Source organism: Magnolia sinica, chromosome 12 (assembly GCF_029962835.1).
Source record: "Magnolia sinica isolate HGM2019 chromosome 12, MsV1, whole genome shotgun sequence".
NCBI classification, from domain to species: domain Eukaryota; kingdom Viridiplantae; phylum Streptophyta; class Magnoliopsida; order Magnoliales; family Magnoliaceae; genus Magnolia; species Magnolia sinica.
Genome location: NC_080584.1, coordinates 57,580,638 through 57,603,069, shown reverse-complemented (window position 1 = coordinate 57,603,069; position 22,432 = coordinate 57,580,638). Strand labels below are relative to the sequence as shown.

The following is a 22,432-nucleotide window of genomic DNA, read 5'->3' as shown; positions in this document are numbered from 1 at the left end:
GGCTAGTGGCCGGCTAAGGATCTGGCATAGTAGCGTGAGTTGGGCCCAAACTAGGGTCCGTCTGGCTATCGCTCAGGGGAGGTGTCCCGTCAGTCAAATCGCTAAAAGTGAGACGTGCCGTATTTCATGCGACCTTAGGTGGCATTCCCTATATACAACATAGGGTGTAACCCAGGTCAGATTTAGCATACCCACAAACTCAACTACACAACATTCACAAATAGCTGAAAGAAAACTCCATGCATTTCATTTACCAAAATGGTCACAATACATGAGGTGCAGTACATGAATCATGACAGAAAATACATGAGAGCTAATTCAAACCAGATTTCAAAGACTAAGACACACAACTAACCCTACCATACAGCTAAGCCTATCAAGGCTATACGGAGTAATAAGAAAAGAAATAAAACATACCACAAGGCAATTTAAAAGACGACTATATGCACGCCTAGTCGTCAGAATCTGGCGATGGAGGAGGGGCGCCCTTATCCTGTAGAAAACACAGGATAGCCCTCAAGGTGCGAGACACCTTGCTAAACTTGCGTTTCACGAAGGCCTGGGTCTCACCAACCTCTTGTCGCAGGGCAACCTGGCCCTCCTCAAGTTGAGCCAAGCAGGCTTCTATAGCGACCCGATCACTAGAGTGCTCGTGTGTAACAGGAGGAGAGTCCTCGTCAATATCCTGGGCCTCCTCTTCTCCCTCAGCCTGCTCTTCTTCTATCTCATCTCTGTCTTCCTCATCACTCTCCTCCTCTTCGCTCTCTGTCTCATCCTCACTCTAGTCGAGTCGGGCTTGACGCTGTCGTGGCCCAATCTCCATATTATTGAGGGTGGTGTAGTTGATGAAATGGATGGCACAGGAAATTCTGCGCCAAGTCTGTAGGTGAACTCGCACGCAAGCTTGCATATGAGTTGGCCGAATGGAAGTGAAATAGCCTTCCTAGTTGAGCGTGCGGTCAGAGCTATCTGTAGTAGCACATACGTAGGCACGCACAGCTTCTCTCCCTGCCCGGCTCGGTACAGAAAGTCCACCATCAGACAGGTGCACTCGCTGCGATTACTCCACCTGGGATACACGTTGTACGTGAAGATACGATGGAGTAAGCGAAAGTCGTCAGTCATATAGGTCACTAGGAGGCTATTGTTTGGATTCCAGTCGGCCAGTTGTCCACAAAGGAATCGTGTGCGACGATCTCTTTCACGCGCGGTCTTGAGGCTCTTCTCACTAGCATGGACCTCGCCAAGCGGCACTCCCATGACTCGGGCTATCAAGCCTGTATTGACTGTGAGATCGCGCCCTCCCACGGGAAATTTGAACTGCAAAGGCTCCAACGTTGGCTCCGGAATGTGCGCGTAGAAGGCTCGGATAGTGCTTACATTGGCTTTTGTCTTACCCTCAAATACGGGACCCCACCCGGCCCCGACTAGGCGGTCCATCAACAGATATTCTCCAAAGAGTTTCTCATCCACGTGGGCTTCAAAAAGAACCCTGCGACCCGAAATCTCCCATGAGACAGATCCGCCAATAAGGCCCTCTCGAGGGGAGCCTAGGGATCGAGATCTCGCTTTGTCCTTATCTCACGATCGACGCTCGTACTTGCGGTGGCACCTCTCGGTCTCCTTGCACGAGTAGGGCGACTAGGCCCGACTTCATCCATGAGAGCTCTCTTCTTCCCCATGAGGGAAAGAATCGTGGAAATGGAGAAAATGGCCGTCACAAGCTCGAAAAGAGACATGAAAGTGGAATGATATGGGGAAATAGAATGGATTGTTGGACTTGGAGATATATGAGACACAAATGGAAGATTTGTGCACTCAAATCAAAGGAAATGAGAGAGATAGGAGGTGGGTTTTGATGAAGACGGTGGAGGGGTGTATGTCTTGAAGGAAAATGAGAAAAATGAGAGAATAGAGGGGAGATTTGAGAGAGGAGGAAGGGTTTTTGGATAGAAAGGAAAATGTGGAGGGGTGGGAGATGAAGAGGGGAAGCAAATGAAATGGAAAAATCCATTTCAACTCATTTTGGTGAGGCCACACAGTAGCCCACATGTGTCGGCCCGCCCGGCCTACGCCGGCCCGACAGGCCCAGTCTGGGGAATTAGCGAGGCCTCGCCAATCCGACAATGCCATCGTCGGTCCCTAGACATTCCGACAAGGGCTCGCCCTTTGGGCGATGGCATCCCCTCCTCAGGATGCTAGAATGATGCGGGGTCCACTTTGGATCCCCTTAGATTGCCCTGTTTGGCCCCCGACTTCGTTTCGAGTCATTTCAGGTTCCAGCTGGCACAAATTCACATATTTTTGGTTTGCTGAGTGTGGGAGCAGTTAGATTTTCATCTAAACCCGTCGATTGATGGTCTAGAAGGGCGTTGAGATCATTTCACGTGATCGGGAAAGCCTACAGGGTCAATTTCTACGGTCAATTTTCAGTTGATTTCAATTGATTTCGCCGCTCCGCAAAATTGGGGATCCTAAGCCTATTTCTACGTTTTCTCGTGCCCTCCTACATCAAAATGCGGCAACATGTATCATGTGACCATAACTCAGGTCCAGTTTAATCCAAATCATGCTCTGATACCAACTTATAATGCCCTTAAAATCGGGGGTCGAGCAGGTACCCAACTCCTGAATTCCAACGCATCACTTATGCAACATAGATAATGATGATTTAATGTTATCCATGTTAGTGCATAAAACATGATTGAGATTAAGCTAAATCAGCAAATCATACTCCAGGAACAATTGAATTTACGTAAGCGGAAGACTATGATAAGTGCATAAAATGTATAAACCATTATAGGTCCCCAAAGTATGAACGCATTGCCAGGTCAAATAGTTACAAGTATTGTTTCAAAATACAAAATATCAAAAAGTGATGGTCCACTACAACTATAAGCCCTGAAGCCCCGTCGATCAGAACGGTCTATAGGAACCCGCCTGAATACTGCATATATGAGAATGTCTCCTCATCATCCTCAAAGTCCGGCTCCGCCTCATAGGTTGTGCATCATATAAAACTATAACAGAGTCTGGTTGGTGTTTAAAACATCGTCCCATAATGTGAGAGTGAGTGATCAACTTAATGGAATAATAAAGCAAAGGTTAACATGTTATTAATTTAGTCAAGCAGTAATGATAACGTAATATAACAATCAGGCCCTAAGTACTCTTATTAATGCAAGAATGATATGAAATAATAATGCATGCCCTCGCTTGCACTTCCTCTGCGATCTTCATCTCACGGTCGCGGCATGTCAGTCACTTCCTCAGTGCTCTGCCCAACGCCAAACGACACATGCAATGTGGTGTATGAGTATGATTACCAAGTTCTTATTAGGCCTTGTTATATAGCAAGATTGGGAAACTAAGGTACCTCCCTTATATCATTTTCCAAACGATGATCCATTATAGGGTCGTCAGTCCTAGCCAGTTTTATACGATTTTGCAGTTACAGGTCGCTACAAAGGGCTCGTCACCTCGATGCATGCCTGGTTTATACTCTTGTTTACTACGGCGAGGCTCGTGACCTTAGCGTAGTCTTAGAGTATGCTCGAGGTCACTACGAATGGCTCATCACCTAGACGTAGGCCGACAGCTAGAATACAGTGTCCCATACCGCAGTATTCGGCTCACGAGTTTGGGTTGCTCACTGGTCACTGCGTGGAGGTTCGTCACCCCAGCGTATGCCAACAACTCGATCACGATATCTCAAACCACCATGCCCGGCTCATGAGTCTTAGCGGATAGAGGTACCAAGGTTAACGGGATTTTCACTGGTGAGTTTGGTACCTTAGATTCAAGCAGTAGCGTCCATACATGGTAAACATACATCGGGTCAATCGGGTTACTTGATGAGCTCGACTGGTATGAGAGCACGTTGAGCCGATCGACATGGAGTGCGAAAGTACTCCGCGTGGCCTAACCACGGTCGACAACCCAAGTATGACTCGGATTCATCGAACACATCCGGTATTGCAAAACAACCTCAGCCACCAACTCAGGACCTGTTACCGATTGCCTGGATTATACCATAGTCCCAAACACACTCCAAACAATTCATTTCACATGTGATAGTCAAGAACAGCATGTGATAATCAATCCACATAGAAATCTTATTTGAGCATTTTAACAAACACATAGTGTACATGTCAATACACAGGCATTTCATCACAAGTCACGTAATAGTAGATAGGTTACATAAGGAAACCATAAGTATAGATAAGGGGGTTGAGGATCCTGTCTCAACGCCCCTATGTCATACCATTAAACAAGCATTTACTCATTCAGTCATTTTGTCAAACACTTAGACTACACATATTACACACATGTAATAACTTAATTAAAACACATGTTATAGTAAATCCTTTCACAAGGAGATGCCACGTATACAACGATCATGCATTTACAATTAATAATTATGGCAAGCACGAATCATAATTCCATATTCATTTAAGCATATCAACAAACACATGGTTTTCACTATATTCAACATAGTTCATATATGTGTGTAAAGTGCGAGAAACATCGCATCTAAGCATGTGATAGCAAGTCAGTCATAAATCATTAACTGACATTGAAAACCTTGAAAACCTTAACCTAAACATTTATAGTCCGCACCTTTCATCGGTAAACAAGTATCGAACTCAGTTTGTACATCGAGTTTTTGTCTACAGCGCAACGGCAACCTACAGTATGAAATAGGTTAGCTATTTCATCACTTACACAATTTGAAACCCTAAAACAGATTAGGGTTGGGCTTTTCTTACCTAAGACCTTCGTTGGAATGGCTAGAATAGCGATACAGAATTCGTGGTTAAACACGTGGAGCGTCAAGGAAAGATCCCGGCAACTAACTCCCACTCTCACTCATTTCTCCTCCCTTTCTCCTTCTCTTTTCTCTCTCTTTTCTTCTTAGGGTTTGGAAATTCGTATGTAGTGAGAGAGAAGTGGGTTGAGGCCTTTATATAGGCCCAGGTCTGACGGAAATAGCCCCAGGGCCAAAGTATACTTAGGTTATATCCAAAGGGCGTCTGTTTCAGTCCAACGGAGCACTTCTGGTGGCCCTTCTTCTGCGTGCAGTCGGACTTAAGCTGTCTGACATTGGATTTAGGTCAGGCTAAGTTTTCAGTCCAATCGGATTTACAGATCGACTATGGCAGACCAGTTTCAGTTCAACGGTCACCGACGCTCGATTAGGGCCACTAGTGTACTAACATGTATTGAAAATTTTCCCTGATCTGAGGGTGTAATTGGGTCAGGTTCTGACGGTCTAAATCCTTATATTTGGAACTGCAAGTGAACGACTCAGTTTACTTAAGTTTGGGTTTATTTCTTAAAGATATTCGTGTTTCTCACACATTTCACTCCGGGCTCAAGTTGTGCGTTTCTGAATACTATTAGGACTTGATTTTCGGGATGGTTGTCAAGTCCAACGAGTGGTCATATTCATATAGTTTCATAGTTATCGGACTTTCGATGTGCGGTCCAGGTCCAATAGGGAGTTTCGATGTGCTCTCGAGAGCAACTGGGACTTGAGATTGATCCTAAGTTTTAAGGTAATGTAGCAATAATGATTTTTCATGGTTTGGGTCTTACAGATCATATTTAAAGTGATTAGTGCTAATTTTACAGATAAGCTAATTTAGCACTGGTTAATTCTCGCCTAATTTCTAAAGGATTTGGTCCTGTGTGATTTCTGCTTGAGGTGGTACTCGGGCCTCTATACGGATTTTTCCGAGACGTTACTCTCTCTCTCTCTCTCTCTCTCTCTCCTCTCTCTCTCTCTCTCTCGCCGTTGATTTTTCTGTAGTTTTAGATTTTCGGTTTCTATCCTTAGCACATTTGGTGCGTTATTTAATTGCTATCGATTATATATTAGAATTGGATGCTACTCATTATTCAATCTCGTGGTTCTGTTGTAATTTGGTTTTTCTTAGCTTTCTTTTTTTAATTTATGTTGCCGATTTTGAAATCAGTTAAGCATATTGAAAAAAAATTATCAAATAAATTGAGGTCACCTCTTTGATTAGTGAATAAACCAAATTACCTTTCTCCATCCCTACTGTTCCCTGTCGGCCTCAAGACATCTCAAACCTTGCTCGAACTGGTTTAATTGTTGATCGAGCCGAGCCGAGCTGGAGATGCTGGCTCAGTCATCGAGCCGAGCCGAGTTCGAGCAGGGTGTGCCTGGTGACCGAGTCGAGCCGAGCTGAAGCCAACTCGACTCGGTTCGGCTCGATGTACACCTCTACTTCCATCATTAGTGGCTTATCATCACTAGACCAAAATCATCATTTAGGAACGGTTTTAAACCGTTCCTAAGCAAAAAAAACAACTACCATTTCAAATTTGACTTTTAGGAACAGTTTTAAACCGTTCCTTTGCAAACGGTCATATTTAAAATTTTAGAAACAAAATTTTAAGAATGGTTTTAAACCCTTTAATGTTGCCAACGGTCAGATTTTAATTTATAGGAACGGTTCTTAATGCTACCAAATGTTATTTTAGGAACGATATTTTTATTGTTTAGGAATGGCCAATAGAAGTTGTACATTTGTTTTTATATTTAAAACCCAAAGAATATTAGTTACAATTAAAAATTAATATTAAACAAATATGGTACAACTTTATAATAAAATTTATATATATTTACAACAATAAGTTTACAATGGCCCGAATACATTGAAAATAAATAAAAAATCATCCATGATGTGCTCCACTCCTAGAGAAAACACAAGGTCCTTTGTGGTTGCTGCATGACTTGCAATGACACTCTAAAAGAGGAACTTGTCTTTGCATTGCATATCAGGCAGAGCTTCTTTTTGGGCTTGCATTGTAACTATTAAAATCAAAACAAAGATCGTGAGCAATTTGATTAGCCAAAAAACAACATTAAGATTGAAAAACTAAACACATAAAAGAGTGACTATTCAACAACTAAAACTAGAGGATCACCCGTAATGTTGCATATCATCCCAGGCAAAACAATGCCTATGTTAGGACGCATACAGTACATGTTTCTTGGATTGGTTGTTTTAACCTGAAAATAATAAGGCACATAAAAAAAATAAAAATTATGAGAAAGTAGTAAATAATATGCATAGCCACATTTGAATTACAGAGTAGAAATCTAGGCTCCCAAAAAGACCCCTAAAAAACCATCGAGATTGAACCATTAGGCCTTCAAATTAAGACAAAATAATCAACATGTCACAATCAAAACATCAACATCAATTGGATGAACAAGATAGTCCAATAATCATAGTTTCACTAAATTACACCATCCACACTGGTTACCACCAGATGAGCGGTCCGGATTCACTAAGTACACAGCCTCATGTCCGTGCTCAGGTGTGATAAACCAAGACAAAGTTCATTGCAATGAACTAGAAAGCTTTAGAGTATATTAAGATTTATACATCTCTCGCAACTACCAGCAGAGTGTTACTGGTTTCAACGACTTAAGAGCTATCAAGCATGGTTGCAACGAACATTCATTAGTTGTTAGACGTTTGGATGCAAATGTCGCCAGCTTACCTACCCAAACATCAGATAAACCATGAAGAAAAGGGGAAAAAACATTAATTGCCAGACATTCGGGAAATTACCCATCCATGGCTGGGTCCAACCAACATAGTTGGGCCAGGTTGAGGGTCAACCCCCAACCCGACCCGATCTGAATTCCAACCTAGGTTGCCTAATGCAATCCCAATCTGAATTCCTATGCTTAAACCTATGAGACAGTACTATTCCCCACCAGACCTAACCCATCCTGAATTTGCTAAAGCCAATCCCCAACCAGATTTCAAATCATTTTGGAGTTATCCAACCCTAACCCAAACGAAGAACCCAACAACCCAGCCCCAACCCAACCCAACCCTTTGTCATGTTTGGGTTGATCCCAAGTTGCAGCCCTAAAACTCAAAAGAGTCCTTTGACAGGGAGATAGTAGTCAAAACCCCTCATAACATAAAATAGGCAATTACCACATAACAGAAACACGGTACTCACCAATTGATATTGCAGTTGTGCTCCTCTGATATCTGAACAGATGCAGAGCAATACCATGAATATTTTCAGCATTTACCCATACATTATAAGGACATAAATAAAGTCACTGTATACAAAAGAGGTGGAGGGAAAGGCTACTTACACATAGGACAATGAATGCACAAGCTCCTGAAAATCATCAGGGGAGAAGCCAATCTCATCCAGCAAAACATGGTAGTGAGTAGGGTGCGTTGTTCCCTGTTTAAAGGAAAAGACAATGCAAGAGTAAGCAATCCACACCCACCTTGATTGATTGTGGACCAATTCTTTCTGCTTGTCTATGGATATGAGCACAATAAAAAGCCCGGGTGATGCAATCAATCAAGGGCAGGATGGATGATGACTTCCCACAATTTAACATAAAGGTCAGCGGCATATCAAATCTTACAATCATTCTTGTGTGTGAACACATGTAGAAGTCGTGGTCGTGGTTTCGCAGATGGCAAATTGCTTTGTCCACAACAGTGCCTGTACAAGTGAAAAAATAAAGAACAATAAATAAATAAATAAAAGGACAATTCACATTGAATAAGCTCAGGAAGCAAAATTTCCAGCACAAAATGTTCATGTACCCAGATAATAATAGCCATTTGGAGCTGAGAATAAAAGCTCCAAAGCAAGCAATTCAATGATGCCTGGTGAAGAGATGGACACCGTCTATCTAGCAGCCAGAGTGTCCATGTTTTCCTTGTTGTATACATAACATGCTATGTTTTTCTTTCATTGTTCCATAATGGGATTGTGGGGTTTGATAGGAGGCAAGGGTTGGGCCGACGCTGCAACCAGACAGTACTGTCCATTGATGAATGTAAACCGGTCCTTTTGTCGGGTTTTTTCATTCAGGGGTATGTTACTTTCCGCAGTGCATCTACAAGCTCTGAACAGAAGCTTGAGACCTCCATTTCTTGGGTGGGCCCAAAACATCAGATTGGTCCACTGACGATGCCACTCATGTTATTTGAAGAATGAACTATTGATTATTATTTTCAAACCAGTTTTTGGCAACAGCCGAAATTTCTTTGATTGTTTTATGGAGGACTTTTGTGCAACATTGCCAATTGATGATGGGAATGATCATACCGAATGAATGGTATGGATCATTGGAATGTGTGACCCACCTGTACAGAGTATTGGCCCAGGTGAAAATGTTGATAAATTGGTTGAGATCATTGTATATTTTTCTTCTTTATTCACTTAGTCCCACCTTCTGATGATCCAAACCATTCAGGCTTCTGATGATCCAAACCATTCATCAGGTGCACTCTACAATGTGATGGGCCACATTCCAAAATCACTCCAATCAAACAATTCTAATAATATGACTGGAGTTCTAGTAGACTTTCTCATGATTCTTTCACCCTCTAAATCATCAGGAATATCCTCGTGTTCAGGAAAGTTAGACTGCTCTGAATCTAAAGGTTTTTCATCCTTGGCAACACTTTCTAATTTTGAAAGGACCTTCTTTTTGTTTTTCTTCTTTGGTACAGGCTTTCCAGGAAATATTCACCGCTTCTTAGTCCGTGTCCTACAGGAATAGTCGAGCTCTCATTATCTGCATAAACTTGAATTTCTCAATAATCCACTTCAGTTAGAAGAAATCAAACCTCTCATCAACATCATTTTCCGCATCATCTAGCTCGGGTTCCTGATCATAACAAGAGCTACTGTGAAGTATGAAAGAATGAAGATGAAATAGAAAGTTTTCAATTGTTTGTTTTCACAGCCCAACAAACTATACATGTGAGGCCCATCTTTTGGTGATCTAAATCATTCAAATGCCAGTTCCCATGGGGGATGGAATATACCCAAAATCTTCCCCATTGGATGAATGAAGGAAAAAAATTTGTAAAAATACTCACATCTTCATCAAAGTCGTTGTCAAACTCCTCAGCAACCTCCACTTCTTCGTAATTAGTATCATTCTCATCCTGAAAAGGTATTTCCATATGCTAGGAAAGATCAAGATCAAATTCAATATTTGGTATTGATACTGACATGATAATGTTGAAATGAACTGAAGGACATGGCAGTTCACCCTCTCATGGAACAGTTAAAACCACTTCAATTAGAGTGTGTTCATCTGTTGCATTGTTACCTTCTCTAACATAGAAGCCTTATTCATGCGTAATCTGGGATTAAACCTGTGACCTAAAGGTTGAAGCTTAGAGCACCATCCAATTGAGCAATGAGCTCAACTCCAACATAGACCTATGGATGAGGGTCGATGCAATGACAGTCAGGTCATGCAACACAATGTGGTCTATTATGCTAATTTGACGCATAAATCCAAAACAAGTGTATGAGGTCTGCTTATTTATTTGCCAACATACAAGGTCGTGTACATGACATCTTCAATGGATCTATTAGAGAAGAGAGTAAATTCCATGGGTCATCGGACAAGGAAACATGTCAGCATCAACCAGATACAAATAAAGAACGGACTTTAAAGGAGATGCATCAGTATGACTTACAGATATTTTGTCTCCAATGGGTCTCCAGTCCTAGATTTCTGAAATATGAAAAGAAAGAAAAGGATGCATTAGGGAATACCTATGAAAGAACAAATCATCAAGTTAAACAGGTAAACTAACCTTTGCCCACAGAAGTTTGTCATCTGCACAACCTCTTGGAAATCCATTGTAGCCGATTCCTAGCTACATGAAAACTAGAATGAGAGCCATAAACACCAAAGAGGGAATTCATTTGGAAAGGCCTGTCACCATCATCAGCCCCACATATTTAGGAAGAGAATTTTTCTTATACATGACCAGCATTTTGAACAGTGTATACTAATTTTCAATTCAAACAAGTAGGTTCCAAACCAGAATAGTTATGCCAAGCGGGGCCTGGGGCAGAGCCATCAACCCTAGAAACAACTTGACCCTTTTCATTTTCCTGTTGGATCTGGTTAATCTGCACAGTACAAAGTGATTAATGAAGGTAATGTCAACAATGGATTGGAAAGCTTCAACCCAAAAGGGCAGACCTGGTATTTGGATTCATATATAAATCAAACTGACTAGAAATTTAATTAAAAAAAATTCCACCAAGAAGCATGAAAAACCAAGCATTGAATAGTTGAGTCACTCTTAGTCACCAAGTCATAAAACCTCATCTAAAAACCACAAAAATATAGTTTTTAACCACAAAGGTAAGAAGAACAGAAGACTGCATGCATTTGGCCATTTGAAGAAGATATATCACACAAATGTCCATCTGAAGGTTCCATGGTGCATATACCATGCTAGACTACTCATCTAATGGGTAAGTTTCTGGGCTATCATTCATTTCTAACATTGTGGCCCATAAGATAAATGAAGCATCTTCTGTTGCAGAACATTTGCATGAAAGAGTCACTCCATGTTTGTCAAGCACCTACATTAAATAACAAAAAAAAAAAAAAAAAGCCTTTGAGCATTACAACTTCATCTATTCAATGGAAACTGGTAACAAAGTAGCCACAGAGGCTAAAATAATACCTTCACATGGTAATGCTCTTTCTATGATGCATTACCAAATTCAGTCCTTGGGACAACCAGATCTTCAACAGCTTGCATGTATTCATCAGCTAGAGTCCTCTCAAGTGCTAAAAATTACAAACTACTGGATCCTCTTAACCTTTGGTTGTACCTGCAGTAATTCTTCTGTAATAGGCAGTCTCTCCCCCAAACAGGCCTTTAGAGTCACAAACAATCAAATGGCATTCTGCACACACCAAGGTATTTGATGTAATATTGTGATAATACCTGTGGGCACAATTTGACAGTGTCAAAGCTGTCATCGATTTATTCCAAAAAAAATAAATCTGTTGAATGCTGGAATTTGTATTTTGGAGGTTGAATTTGTTGTGAGGGGGCCCGAAATATTGTGCAGAGCCTTGAAAAGTTTTTTTCCCATCTGAAAAAAAAAAAAAAAAAAGACATATTACTGCTGAACACAGTTCCAAGGATTCCTAGTTGCACAAAATCAATTCCTAGTTATAAAAATTTTATCTTCATTCTGGAATTTTTTTTAAATTGCTGGAGATTGAGAAGTTCGGGTTGCATCTCACCTCTCTTCCGGTAAGAATGCCTAGATCTTCCAAGTTTGTTCTCCTATTTTCTCCAAAACCTGCATTACATCTATCATGTCCAGTCTGTAGAAAACAACTAATCAAGTAAGCTATTCATGATGTACTTGGGACGCAGTCCACAAATACAATCAAAATATACAATCCAAGAAGGTGAATTGTCCAAAAAAGTGTTAGACTATTGTCCCTAATCGGTGAACTTGGTAAAGCAATGATGCCATGTAACAAATGAGCCAATTCAAACTTCGCCTAAAATCAAATGATATCTGTCTGGCTTGGGCAATTCAGCGTCTCCTTTGATAATGATATCAATGGCAACCTTGTAAAAATCTTCCCGAAGAAGTTTGCCAAAATGAACAAAATAAATGGATAACTAATTTTTTTATAGTTAGCCATATATTTATTTTGTACCCAATAGCTCATTTTTGGGCACAGTGGCCTGATTTGAGGGAGAAGATCTGGTCATATTGTCCAACCTTATGGAGAGCTCTGATATCCCACTTGAGTGTCGTATAGGCCCATGGGCATGAATGCTTATCTCTTAAACATTGTGATAAATGGGTAATTTTTTGAAAATTTATATTTAAAAAGAGGTTTTCCAATTCCACACGCCTGTAGAGCTGTACACATATACACACAGCCACACATGCAAATATGAAATGCTTGTCTGAGATCGAAACTTTCCATAATGTTGGAAATAATACTTAGATTCCATAAGGTTGGAAACAACACTTAGATCTTTAATCTTAAGAAAATTGGTCCATTACAATATTCAGTAGGCCACAACATACAAACTTAATTGAATGGCTACAATTTTTTCCCTGGTAGAATAAGCTTATTCTGTAATGTTGCATGTGGGGCCACTGGGGTGTGTATATCGCATCCAATGTTCATACCAGCTGCCCTGCTATGAAAGTTAGATGCCTAGAAACCAGGCTGATGCAATTATCGTGTGGGCCACCATGTGAAATTTGGAAGTTTTGGAATGTGTCCATTAATTCTGTGGCTGGTCCTATGACCATATTGTATATGCCATCTAGGCATGCCATGTGTATCGGATTTTGACCCTATTCATCAAACATGTTTGCTGTTCAACAAAGCCTAACGAATAGCATCTTCATTTTCAGTACAAATGTTTCAACATAAAAAGAAGAAATAAACTTGGGTAATCCGCAAATCAGTAAGGTAACATTTAGTTCAATCATCATAGTCACTAAACAAAGGTTATAGGTTGCCTACATCATGAAGACCACCTAGTGCAAAAATCAGCCCAATACACTTATCAGGTAGGCCACATCATGCATAGACGTTGATATAATTAAAAAAGAAAAAGAAAATATAATTGTGGTCTACCAGCTGAATTAATCAGATGTGTACACACACGCCCCTACACATTTGCTCACTCAGCACTATTTCCATAAAAATTGAAAATTCCTTATAGTAAAAAACAGCTCTAGCAACCAATGAGATTGGCTAAAGCATGAAGAGATTGATGTGTAAAACATACCACAACAGTTGCAGCGCACTAGAACGGCAATGCCAACTCCACACTCAATTACAATCTGGCATGAATCAAGTAACACAAGGATCATGTTTAGAAGCAAAAATCTAGTAAGCTTCAAAGTTAAAATTACTGAAGAGAATACTAAAAGAAATCAGAACATCTCAATTGAGCAATGACGTGGATTTTCCACATACCCAAATGAGACTTGTGGTAATAAGCAGAATAAAAGTTGTGTAGTTCTTCCGACGGACGCAATTGTTAAACCACTGAATGCAAAGAATACAAGAACAAATAACTGCAACCAATTCAGTAGTAGTACTAACAGCTACAAAAGGAGAATTTTCTCTGCAGAGAGACAGTTCCCTCAAGAGAATTTACAAAAGAATAACATTTTATGTTCCCATCAGATGTATGATACAGACAGGTCAGGATGCATCATGAAGGAAGAAGTAGCGTCAATGCTTAGAGTAAATATCTCTCACCCTTCCTTTGAAGCCTGCAGAGTTTCAAGAAATGCTAAGGCAGTACAAAGGTGCAAGATATGTCCATTGATCTGATGGGGGCCACCTTGAAGATGCCCTATATTCCCCACCTAATGAACAACCTGGATCTTGTACATGTGTGACCTGAATCTCCACCTTTCCAGTCTACCTGCACTTGAATCACCTTAGTATTTCTCTATAGTTTTAATTGGACATGGTAAAAAACATCTGCTAACTGAAATCCATATAGGCCTTGCCAGAAGACTGCCTTCCAGCAGACATAACAGAACCTGGGAAGCTTGATGAGATTTTCGACCGGATGGATGCCAATAGTGATGGAAAGGTCACATTCGATGAGTTCATGCCAATGCTGTAGGATAACCTAGCCATTCATCAGGATGCAAACAATCAACAGACCTGGCCCAATAAATTAGGCTAATTAACTCATCAGATGTGCCCCATTTGCATGAAAACAATGGATAGCCATTAAAATTTTCATCAATGGTCCATGTGGCGTACGCATGTGGCTCACCCTGACTGATGCCAAATCATCTACACTGTGGGTCCCAACTCCCACTCAATGCACTTGAATGCCCCAACCCACCTGCCTGGTTGACATGTGTGGTCGCATATGGGTGTTGAGGGTCAAATATTGCATATTAGACTCCAGTTATTGCTTGATTTTATGTACATGATAATATTTAACGCCCTATTTTAATCATGTTTGTGTTGCAAGGTGAATTTAAGAGCTTGGACTGAAAAAGGGTATTAAAAGCATGAATTTAATGCTCAGAAATCACCAAGGAAATGTACGGATATTAGAGGACTGAGATCGAAAAATTTACACGCCAAAGATCCGAGAGAATCAAGTGCTTGAAGTTAAAGGGGCCCGAAAGTCGTCCTGAATGCAAGATCATAGGGTTCCCACCATCCATTTGGCTCGAAACTTTATATCTGGCCTGAGGACCATAAATTAACCGTACACATCGAAATTCAACCCTTGAATCGTTGTGAAAATGTCTCAACAAATAGATCAGCCCATAAAACACTGATTTGGGGCCCACCTGATATCTGTATATGCTTCAATTTTGGTCTCAACCCTTAAATTTGATGGAAAAATAGATGAATGGAGCAGATTTATCATGAACATCACGATGGGGCCCAAACAAATGATGCATGTTCACCACAGTAGATGCACTCGTCGTACACTAGACGTCGGGTCAGGTCTACAAGTGCTATGGTTTCTATCTCCTATGATTGTCAAATTTTTTAGTGCTAAAACCTCTTAAAATCTGTGTCTTGTATAGCATATCGATATATTCAAGATAGTACATCTCATGTACAAGGACAATGGTCTTTACTTCAAGATCTTCAAATGGAAGATTATGTGTTCATGTTCAAGTACATCATCAAGTGTGAATTCAAGCTTTCAAGCTACAAAAGTTCAAGTGTTTTCATGGCTTTGTACAAGTTAAGAAAAAGTTTTTATACTTTGATCCTCAAGCTCAAGTTTCAATATCTCACAAATTCAAGCTTCAGAAGTCTTGAGTTCAAGCTTCTACGAATGACAATATCTCAAGCATCGTGAACTTCAAAGAATATCTATTAACTGAAGTCAAAGAAGTTTCAATGTTCATACATCATGTATAAGGTATGAATGACCCTAGATTAACCATAAGGTAGGTCATTTTGTATACATAATTTAAATTGGAACACTTTATAAGTGCATAGACTGTTTCTCGACTAGTCTTAGATTTTGTTCAACTAGCCCTAGCACTGGCTCAACCAGTCCAAGAATTCTTCGACCAGTCCTAAGGTTGTTACTGATTTTTGAGAATTTTTGTTAAAGCCTCGACCAGTCCTGGAGACTGCTCGACCAGTCGTGTGAACAGTGCTCGACTTGTGCTCGACCAATCCTGCAGCCTCGACTCAAAGTCCAGCAACTAAAAATGGTTCCACATGACCAGTCGTGGACAGGACTCGACCAGTCATGGAGGCCACTCGACTGGTCGAGCAGAGCCTACGACCAGTCGTGAAACGACTTTATCTTATCGCACTCAAAATTTTAAAAATCTATTGATCCTACAACCAGTCGTGCCGACCTCAGGACCAGTCGAAAGTGCGATTTCTGCAATTATAAATAGAACACAAATTTCAGAGTTTTATATTCAATAAAAGCTAAATCAATACGTCACTTTGAGAGATAAGTTAGTGATATTCTTAAGTTATTTAGTGTTCATTTTATATTCTCTTTAATTAGCTTTCTTTGTATTTGATTTTGTATTCTGCATTCCAATTTTATTTGAAAGAAGAATTGAAGTATTCCCATTTCTTGGAATCAAAATCAAATCAAGCTAGCCAAAGGTGATTTAATTAAAATCAATATATACCTTCGACCCATTTTATAAGTGAGTGTGGACATTAAACTTCTACTCCGATTTGGTTCTTCCAGGCTGCATCTAAAGGAGAATATTCAGCTATTTTACATTATTGTAAATTTCTAACTTTTGGTTTCATTGAGATTGTGCCAGAAAAATCTCTTTGTTTTGGTTTGTCTGAGGTAATTTAGAAAACTCAGAATGTGGAGTTTTTGAATTGTGTAAGCCCACTTGAAAAACATAATTGTGAGGGTTTTAAGTGAACCTTGAAAAATCTATTTTCATAGTGAACGCTAATATCCACTGTATAAGGATATTAGGAGTGGAGTAGTTGTGTGGCTGTTTTTCCAAACATTGGTGTAACACAAGCGAACCACTATAATTTCTGGTCTTGTGGATTGATTATTTATTTCTTTTTGTGGATGTTTGTAATTTTTCTTTTTTGCATTTGTGGAGAATGTTGTAATTTCTTTTATGTAAGTGTGGGAATGTTGTAATAGCTTAGATTTCTTTCCTTGCTATTTATTCCTTTATTCCTCTGTATCAGTTTGAGTTTTTGATACACAGACATTTCTAGGAATCAGGTTGTCCTACTATAAACCTTTGGTTTTTGGTGTATGGTTGTCCTTAGAACAACATCTATATCAATCTCTCAATACTTGTACATTTGAGGTTGTATTTAATTTCAGCATTGTGAGATTGTTTATTGCTATCAATATTTATATTTGTTTAAATTCCACTATTAATTTTTAATTTGGCATAGTCCTATTCACCCCCCTCTAGGACTTAATAGCTCGACCTTTTCAGGGTCAAACCGACTTTGGCCCGACGCCCAGCGTGTTTTCGCACAGGGAGTGTACGTGGGTCCCGCTGGGACGCGTAGTGAGCCACCACCATCGTCCCGATGGACGATTGGGACTGTCCATTCGATCTAAGGGGGGCACTGACCATAACCATGGTGACCTTTTGGTCCCATGCACGTGTACACACGCAGATCGTCATTAAATGCATGATGAACGGCGGGGTGATTTGATACAGTGGGCCACACCAAAGCTTGATCAAAACCACCCATTTCCGACCGAAATCGCACTAGGAATCCAATGGATGGGGTGGATTTCTCCTAGAACATCACTGTGGATCCCATCGAGCACCTCAGCGAATCCGCATGTGTAACACAACGTCCAGGAAAACTGGAATTTTCGAGTGGTTGTGGCCCACCATCTTTGACCAGATGTATGATTCGGACCGTCCATCTTATAGGCCATCCAAAACCGTCCACAGGGACGTTATCTTTTTGGGAAGAAAGAAAGCTAGGAGATTTGCGTTCTTGAGTTTTCACGCAAGTGTCATGCGAATTGTGAAAGGAGTACTGCGAAAAGAGCCTACACACGTTCTCCACTCCCACCGACTCCAGCCTCTTGCTACGCATGCACAACTGACTCTAAACTCTTATAAAAGAGAGAGAACGTAGAGCAGTAAATCATCCAGGTAGCTGTGGAGGCATAATCCAAGGACGTGGAGAGAAAGACGGGAACGAGAGAGAGAGAGAGAGAGAGAGAGGAAGGACGTGTGGCGTGGACGTGGGCCGGCTGAGTTTTCTTTTTCCTTTCTTCTTTAGTTTTTTTTTCCATTGATGTTTGTTAAGAGACTTCAGTTAATCATATCTATAGTTATCTAAACCTCTTAGCTAGGGCTAAGAGGTGAAGCTTGTAGCGTGTTGGGGTGTTTTCCTATACTTTGATTCATGTATATTGAACTCTCTTGGATTCTAGTTTGATTATGAAGGAATATTTTTAGTTTTTAATAGTTTGTTGTGACTCAAATTACAATAGATATGCGATAGCTTGAGATATCTTCTTTTCATGTATTGAGATTGTGAAATTAGGCAATCTCGTTGTTCACCATCGTGTCATAAGCATGGTTGGGTGATGAAATCCTCCTAATCTTCTCAATTCTCTTATGATGGGTTATGGGTTTGGTAAATTGTTGTTCTTTGCCTTGTCTCCTAGGCATGGTTAGGTGACGGAATCACTTCCAATCTTCACCACTCTCATTCATTGATGATTATATCCATGAGAAGTTCAGAGATTTGACAAATCTCGTCTTACCAACTGGATAAATTAGGACTTCGATTCCAGTTGTGTCCTTGAATCATGCAAGGTAGCTTCCCGATTGCTACAAGTGGATCCTTGACACCCTAGTTTTTCACCTTTGAATTTTATAAGTTTTAGTTAAATAATTCACCATTATTCTCCTACATTCTCCTAATTTAGATTACCTCTTCTTTTAGTTCTAGTTCTAGTTACTTTCAAAATAGGTATAAGGTTCAGTCCATGTGGATTCGACGTCGGTCTTACTAAGATTATTACTACATCGCGACCCTACACTTGGGGTTGTAAACAATAGGCCAACAAAACCCTTAGAAAAGCTTCTTCTTCTTTTAAAAAATAAAAATAAAATACAAAGAGCATTTAACTATATACCTGGCAATGATGATCAAATCCATCCATACATTTGTCACAGCTTCTGCAGTGTTTACTGAACTTGTGAACCAGCAAGGTGAACAATAACTCAAAATATAGAAGCTAACTAATAGTCTGATGCAAAAATAGAGAAATGGGAAGCTTCAAGGCAATAAGAGATTATACAACTGAATGTTGCAGCGGAACTTCAAGGCAATAAGAGATTAACCTTCAAAGCTTCAAGGCAATAAGCTAACTAATATTCACACACCCCATATGAAGCTGTTGCTACTACTTCTACAATATCAAATGGATGTTGCAGTGGCTAGTGGAAGTTGTAAGGAAAGAGAGGTCAAGAGAGGGAGGGAGAGTGAGATTGAGAGAGAGAGAGAGAGAGAGTCGAGATCGGAAGAGGGAGAGGTAGATCAAGGGGGAGGGAGATTGAGAGGGGGAGAGGGAGAGGGAGAGGGAGATCGAGAGAGGAAGAGGGAGACGGCTGGATGCGAAATGAGGGTTTGGGAGATTTTTGCGTAAGAAAAGGATGGTAGTGATTCAGTAGGTTGCAGCACATATAGAATAATGTGCCGCTGTTCTAATTGAATCTATTCTGTCCATCTGGTTTAAAATAAAACAATAGAACAAAATAATAAAAACTAAGAAGATCCAAAACTCAATTGAGACCCACCAACAAAACAATGGAAATAACAACATAGACCATTAAAACAACAATGAATTTTAGGGCGGTGTAAAACCATTTCAAATTAGGAATGGCTTAAAGCCATTCCTAAACCAAAATCCCGCCCGTTCCAGTTCAGCAATTTTGGTGTAGTGCATATATAACATTACATATTGTAATGGTTGGATAAGAGATGCCATTTATCCTTTTGTATACTAGAAACATTTTCATCATTACATTCTTAACTATTTTGGAAGTCCAATGCATAAAAATGAACACATGGATCAATAATAAAAATTGTCGATGCACCAGGAGATCTAATCAATGGATAAAACTCCTAAGATTAGTTTAATTTGAAACTACATTGACATATAACATATAAAAAGATGATTAATGAAAATCTCCAATTATTCTAAATAAATAAATAATGTTAGGAGGTGGATGGCTCAGATCTATAAACCAGTGAGGTTATCATAAAATTCACAATCCATAGTGGGGCTTCTGATAGGATGTGTGCCCATTGTATTAAAACTAGCACACAGGGTAGTTTTTCAAACCTAGATTGCATCTTAGATGATTTAAACCGTCATATTTTGAACACTATGCTATGGGAACATCTTAAGAAATATTTTTAAAGAATAATTATGTATGAAGATGAATTTAAAATATTGAAAAGTAAATTTTTAATAGCTCATATTTAAATCCAATCTTCAAAAGTTGGGATCATCAATGAATCATGATTGTAAGATTATATATCCGAACAAGGCATATGTTTTATCAACAATAATTAGTAAGACACACTATTGTCAAATGTGACTGCATATGCATATATATGTGAAGAGATCATATATAATCACAAACTCTTAAATGTGAGTATTATGTGATTACATATGTGATAATACTATAAAATTTACAATCTCTTACTCTTAATTAATCTCTTTACAAGACTACAATTCTTTCAAGTGTCAAGACTTTTTCTATTACATTTATTTCTCATTTTCCATCCAAGATCAAGATTCAAGAATGCCCATCAAGTTCAAACTTTAAATTTGAATTTAAAAGTTAAAGTGTTCAAAGATCAAAATTCAAGAATACTATAGTTTAAGATCATTTCATTTCTTCTTTAATTTTTTATTTTTTATTTTTTTATAGTTATATTTCATATTCATTCATTTAATTATTTAGTAATATTCATTTACTCTTGTTCTTTTCATTCTATTTGTCATTCACTCATTGATTTATTATCATCTCTCTTACTTTCTCTCTCTATCTCTTTCATTCTCTCTTTTCTCTATCTCCCTTACATTTTCTTATTCATTCTGTTTTTCTTATATTGTTTCATGGTATTATACTCTCATTCATTCTTTCTTACTTTCTCTTTCAAGTTTAATTCTATTTTTTAAAATTTTAAGACTCAAGATAAGAGTCAAATGAAATTATAACTTACAAGTTATTTGTTGTAACTTATAAGTTACAACTGTACAAGTTAGTCTACAACTATAAGTTACAAGTTGGAACTTACAACCTACAAGTACGAGTGTACAAGTACAACACAAGTTTAAGATTTAAGAAGACTAAAACTCTCTCTCTCTCTCTCTCTCTCTCTCTCTCTCTCTCTCTGTAAGTGACTAAGTGTGAGTGTACTTTTTCTCTCTTTAGTCTCTACATGCGTGTGTAACTTTCTCCAATCCTTACAAGTGTAAGTGTGTAACTCTCCCAAGTTTCTATAAGTGTAAGTGTCACTCTCTCTAGTCTCTACAAGTGTACAGGATCATGTTTTCTTCTTCTTTAAAACCCAAGTTGAATGACCCAGTTTGGAAGTACAGGCACTATCGTAGTACTACCAAAAGACTCACATAGTGTGTAAGCTATACAGGTTTATAAGTACATATGGCATTGTACAACATAAGTAACACCTTGTACACAAGTTAGAAGAAAATATAAAAACATGTTTCAACATTATTTTAGAAATCCAAAAGAAAATCATTAATTACATAAACAAACAATCAAGAAGAAAATATGATAAGGTCATACTTTGAAAATAATATATGAAATAAGAAGTATATAAGAATGCAGATCTTATTGATGTGGATGAATCTGATCATACCCTCCTTACGTCACCTAGGCAATCAAGACTACAAGCCACCATCGAAAGAGCTCATGGGGATGAGCCTATGAATAGGTGGTGTAGACCACATCTCGTAGACGTAGTCGACTAAAGGGATAAGGACAAAGGACCCGCATAAACTACTTTGGAAAATCACTATAATTAACAATATGGAAAAACCATGATTTAATATATTGTTCAGTAGTTATATCAAACTGATGTTTCTTTCAACACTATTAAGTTTAAAGCTTCAAGGTTATGGTAGAAGCAATAGGTCAATTTGGACTTAGGCTTAAACCTCCTTCAATTATGAAGTGAGCGAAATATATGTCTCAAAACTGAAGTTGATTTTATGAAAAGCTTCATAGTCAAATAAATATAAAGAAATACAAAAAATATAAAAAATATATATATATAGTTGTAATTTTATGTCGGATGAATGGATCAATAAATTCAGTCAAACTCTGATAAAATTTCTAGTGAATTGTTCAACTGAGACAATGTTTTAAAATTCATAGATCCATCGACACATTTTAATATAGCTAACTATTTGTTCAAATTATTAGATAGTGTAGTTCAGAAAATAAGTAATGAATATATTTTTTAAGTTATCATGAAAACATAATTCATATATAATTGTAGTCTCCTTTTTATGAAGAAGAGGCATTGTTTATTTTGGACCTCTTGTGTGGCACAGTGTAT

General features: G+C 39.0%; 1 protein-coding gene and 3 long non-coding RNA genes across 5 annotated transcripts; 1 reads left to right on the top strand and 3 right to left on the bottom strand.

Annotated features, from left to right (window-relative positions):
* Positions 1–6,679: 6,679 nt before the first annotated feature.
* Positions 6,680–11,614, bottom strand: LOC131221417 (uncharacterized). Its single transcript, XR_009159258.1, has 4 exons — positions 11,532–11,614; positions 10,644–10,702; positions 10,524–10,561; positions 6,680–6,841 (listed from the first exon to the last, which is right to left on the bottom strand). It is a non-coding gene; the product is annotated as an uncharacterized LOC131221417 (long non-coding RNA).
* LOC131221414 (protein argonaute 4B-like) lies at positions 7,918–10,042 on the bottom strand. Of its 2 annotated transcripts, XR_009159255.1 has the most exons (4): positions 9,912–10,042; positions 8,441–8,520; positions 8,156–8,250; positions 7,918–8,045 (listed from the first exon to the last, which is right to left on the bottom strand). XR_009159255.1 is itself a non-coding variant. In XM_058216672.1 (3 exons), the coding sequence occupies exons 1-3, from the start codon at positions 8,618–8,620 to the stop codon at positions 7,985–7,987; spliced, it is 336 nt and encodes a 111-aa protein (XP_058072655.1). In that variant the 5' UTR covers positions 8,621–8,677; the 3' UTR covers positions 7,918–7,984. The 2 variants fall into 2 exon arrangements, 1 of the variants encoding a protein (XP_058072655.1); XM_058216672.1 differs by lacking the exon at positions 9,912–10,042 and having other exon boundaries at positions 8,441–8,677.
* Positions 11,615–13,628: 2,014 nt separating the features above from the next.
* LOC131221415 (uncharacterized) lies at positions 13,629–19,231 on the bottom strand. The gene is made up of 3 exons (XR_009159256.1): positions 19,177–19,231; positions 18,969–19,011; positions 13,629–13,891 (listed from the first exon to the last, which is right to left on the bottom strand). It is a non-coding gene; the product is annotated as an uncharacterized LOC131221415 (long non-coding RNA).
* On the top strand, positions 14,344–19,237 carry LOC131221418 (uncharacterized). Its single transcript, XR_009159259.1, has 3 exons — positions 14,344–14,742; positions 18,892–19,031; positions 19,171–19,237. It is a non-coding gene; the product is annotated as an uncharacterized LOC131221418 (long non-coding RNA).
* The last annotated feature ends 3,195 nt before the right edge of the window (positions 19,238–22,432 follow it).

Bases quoted from the DNA above. Each gene is read 5' to 3' on its own strand.
- LOC131221414 (XM_058216672.1), bottom strand. From the start codon at position 8,620: ATGAACATTTTGTGCTGGAAATTTTGCTTCCTGAGCTTATTCAATGTG. The intron at 8,251-8,440 runs GTAAGATTTGAT...TCCTTTAAACAG, and splicing joins GTTCACACACAAGAATGATT to GGAACAACGCACCCTACTCA. The intron at 8,046-8,155 runs GTAAGTAGCCTT...GCATCTGTTCAG, and splicing joins GTGCATTCATTGTCCTATGT to ATATCAGAGGAGCACAACTG.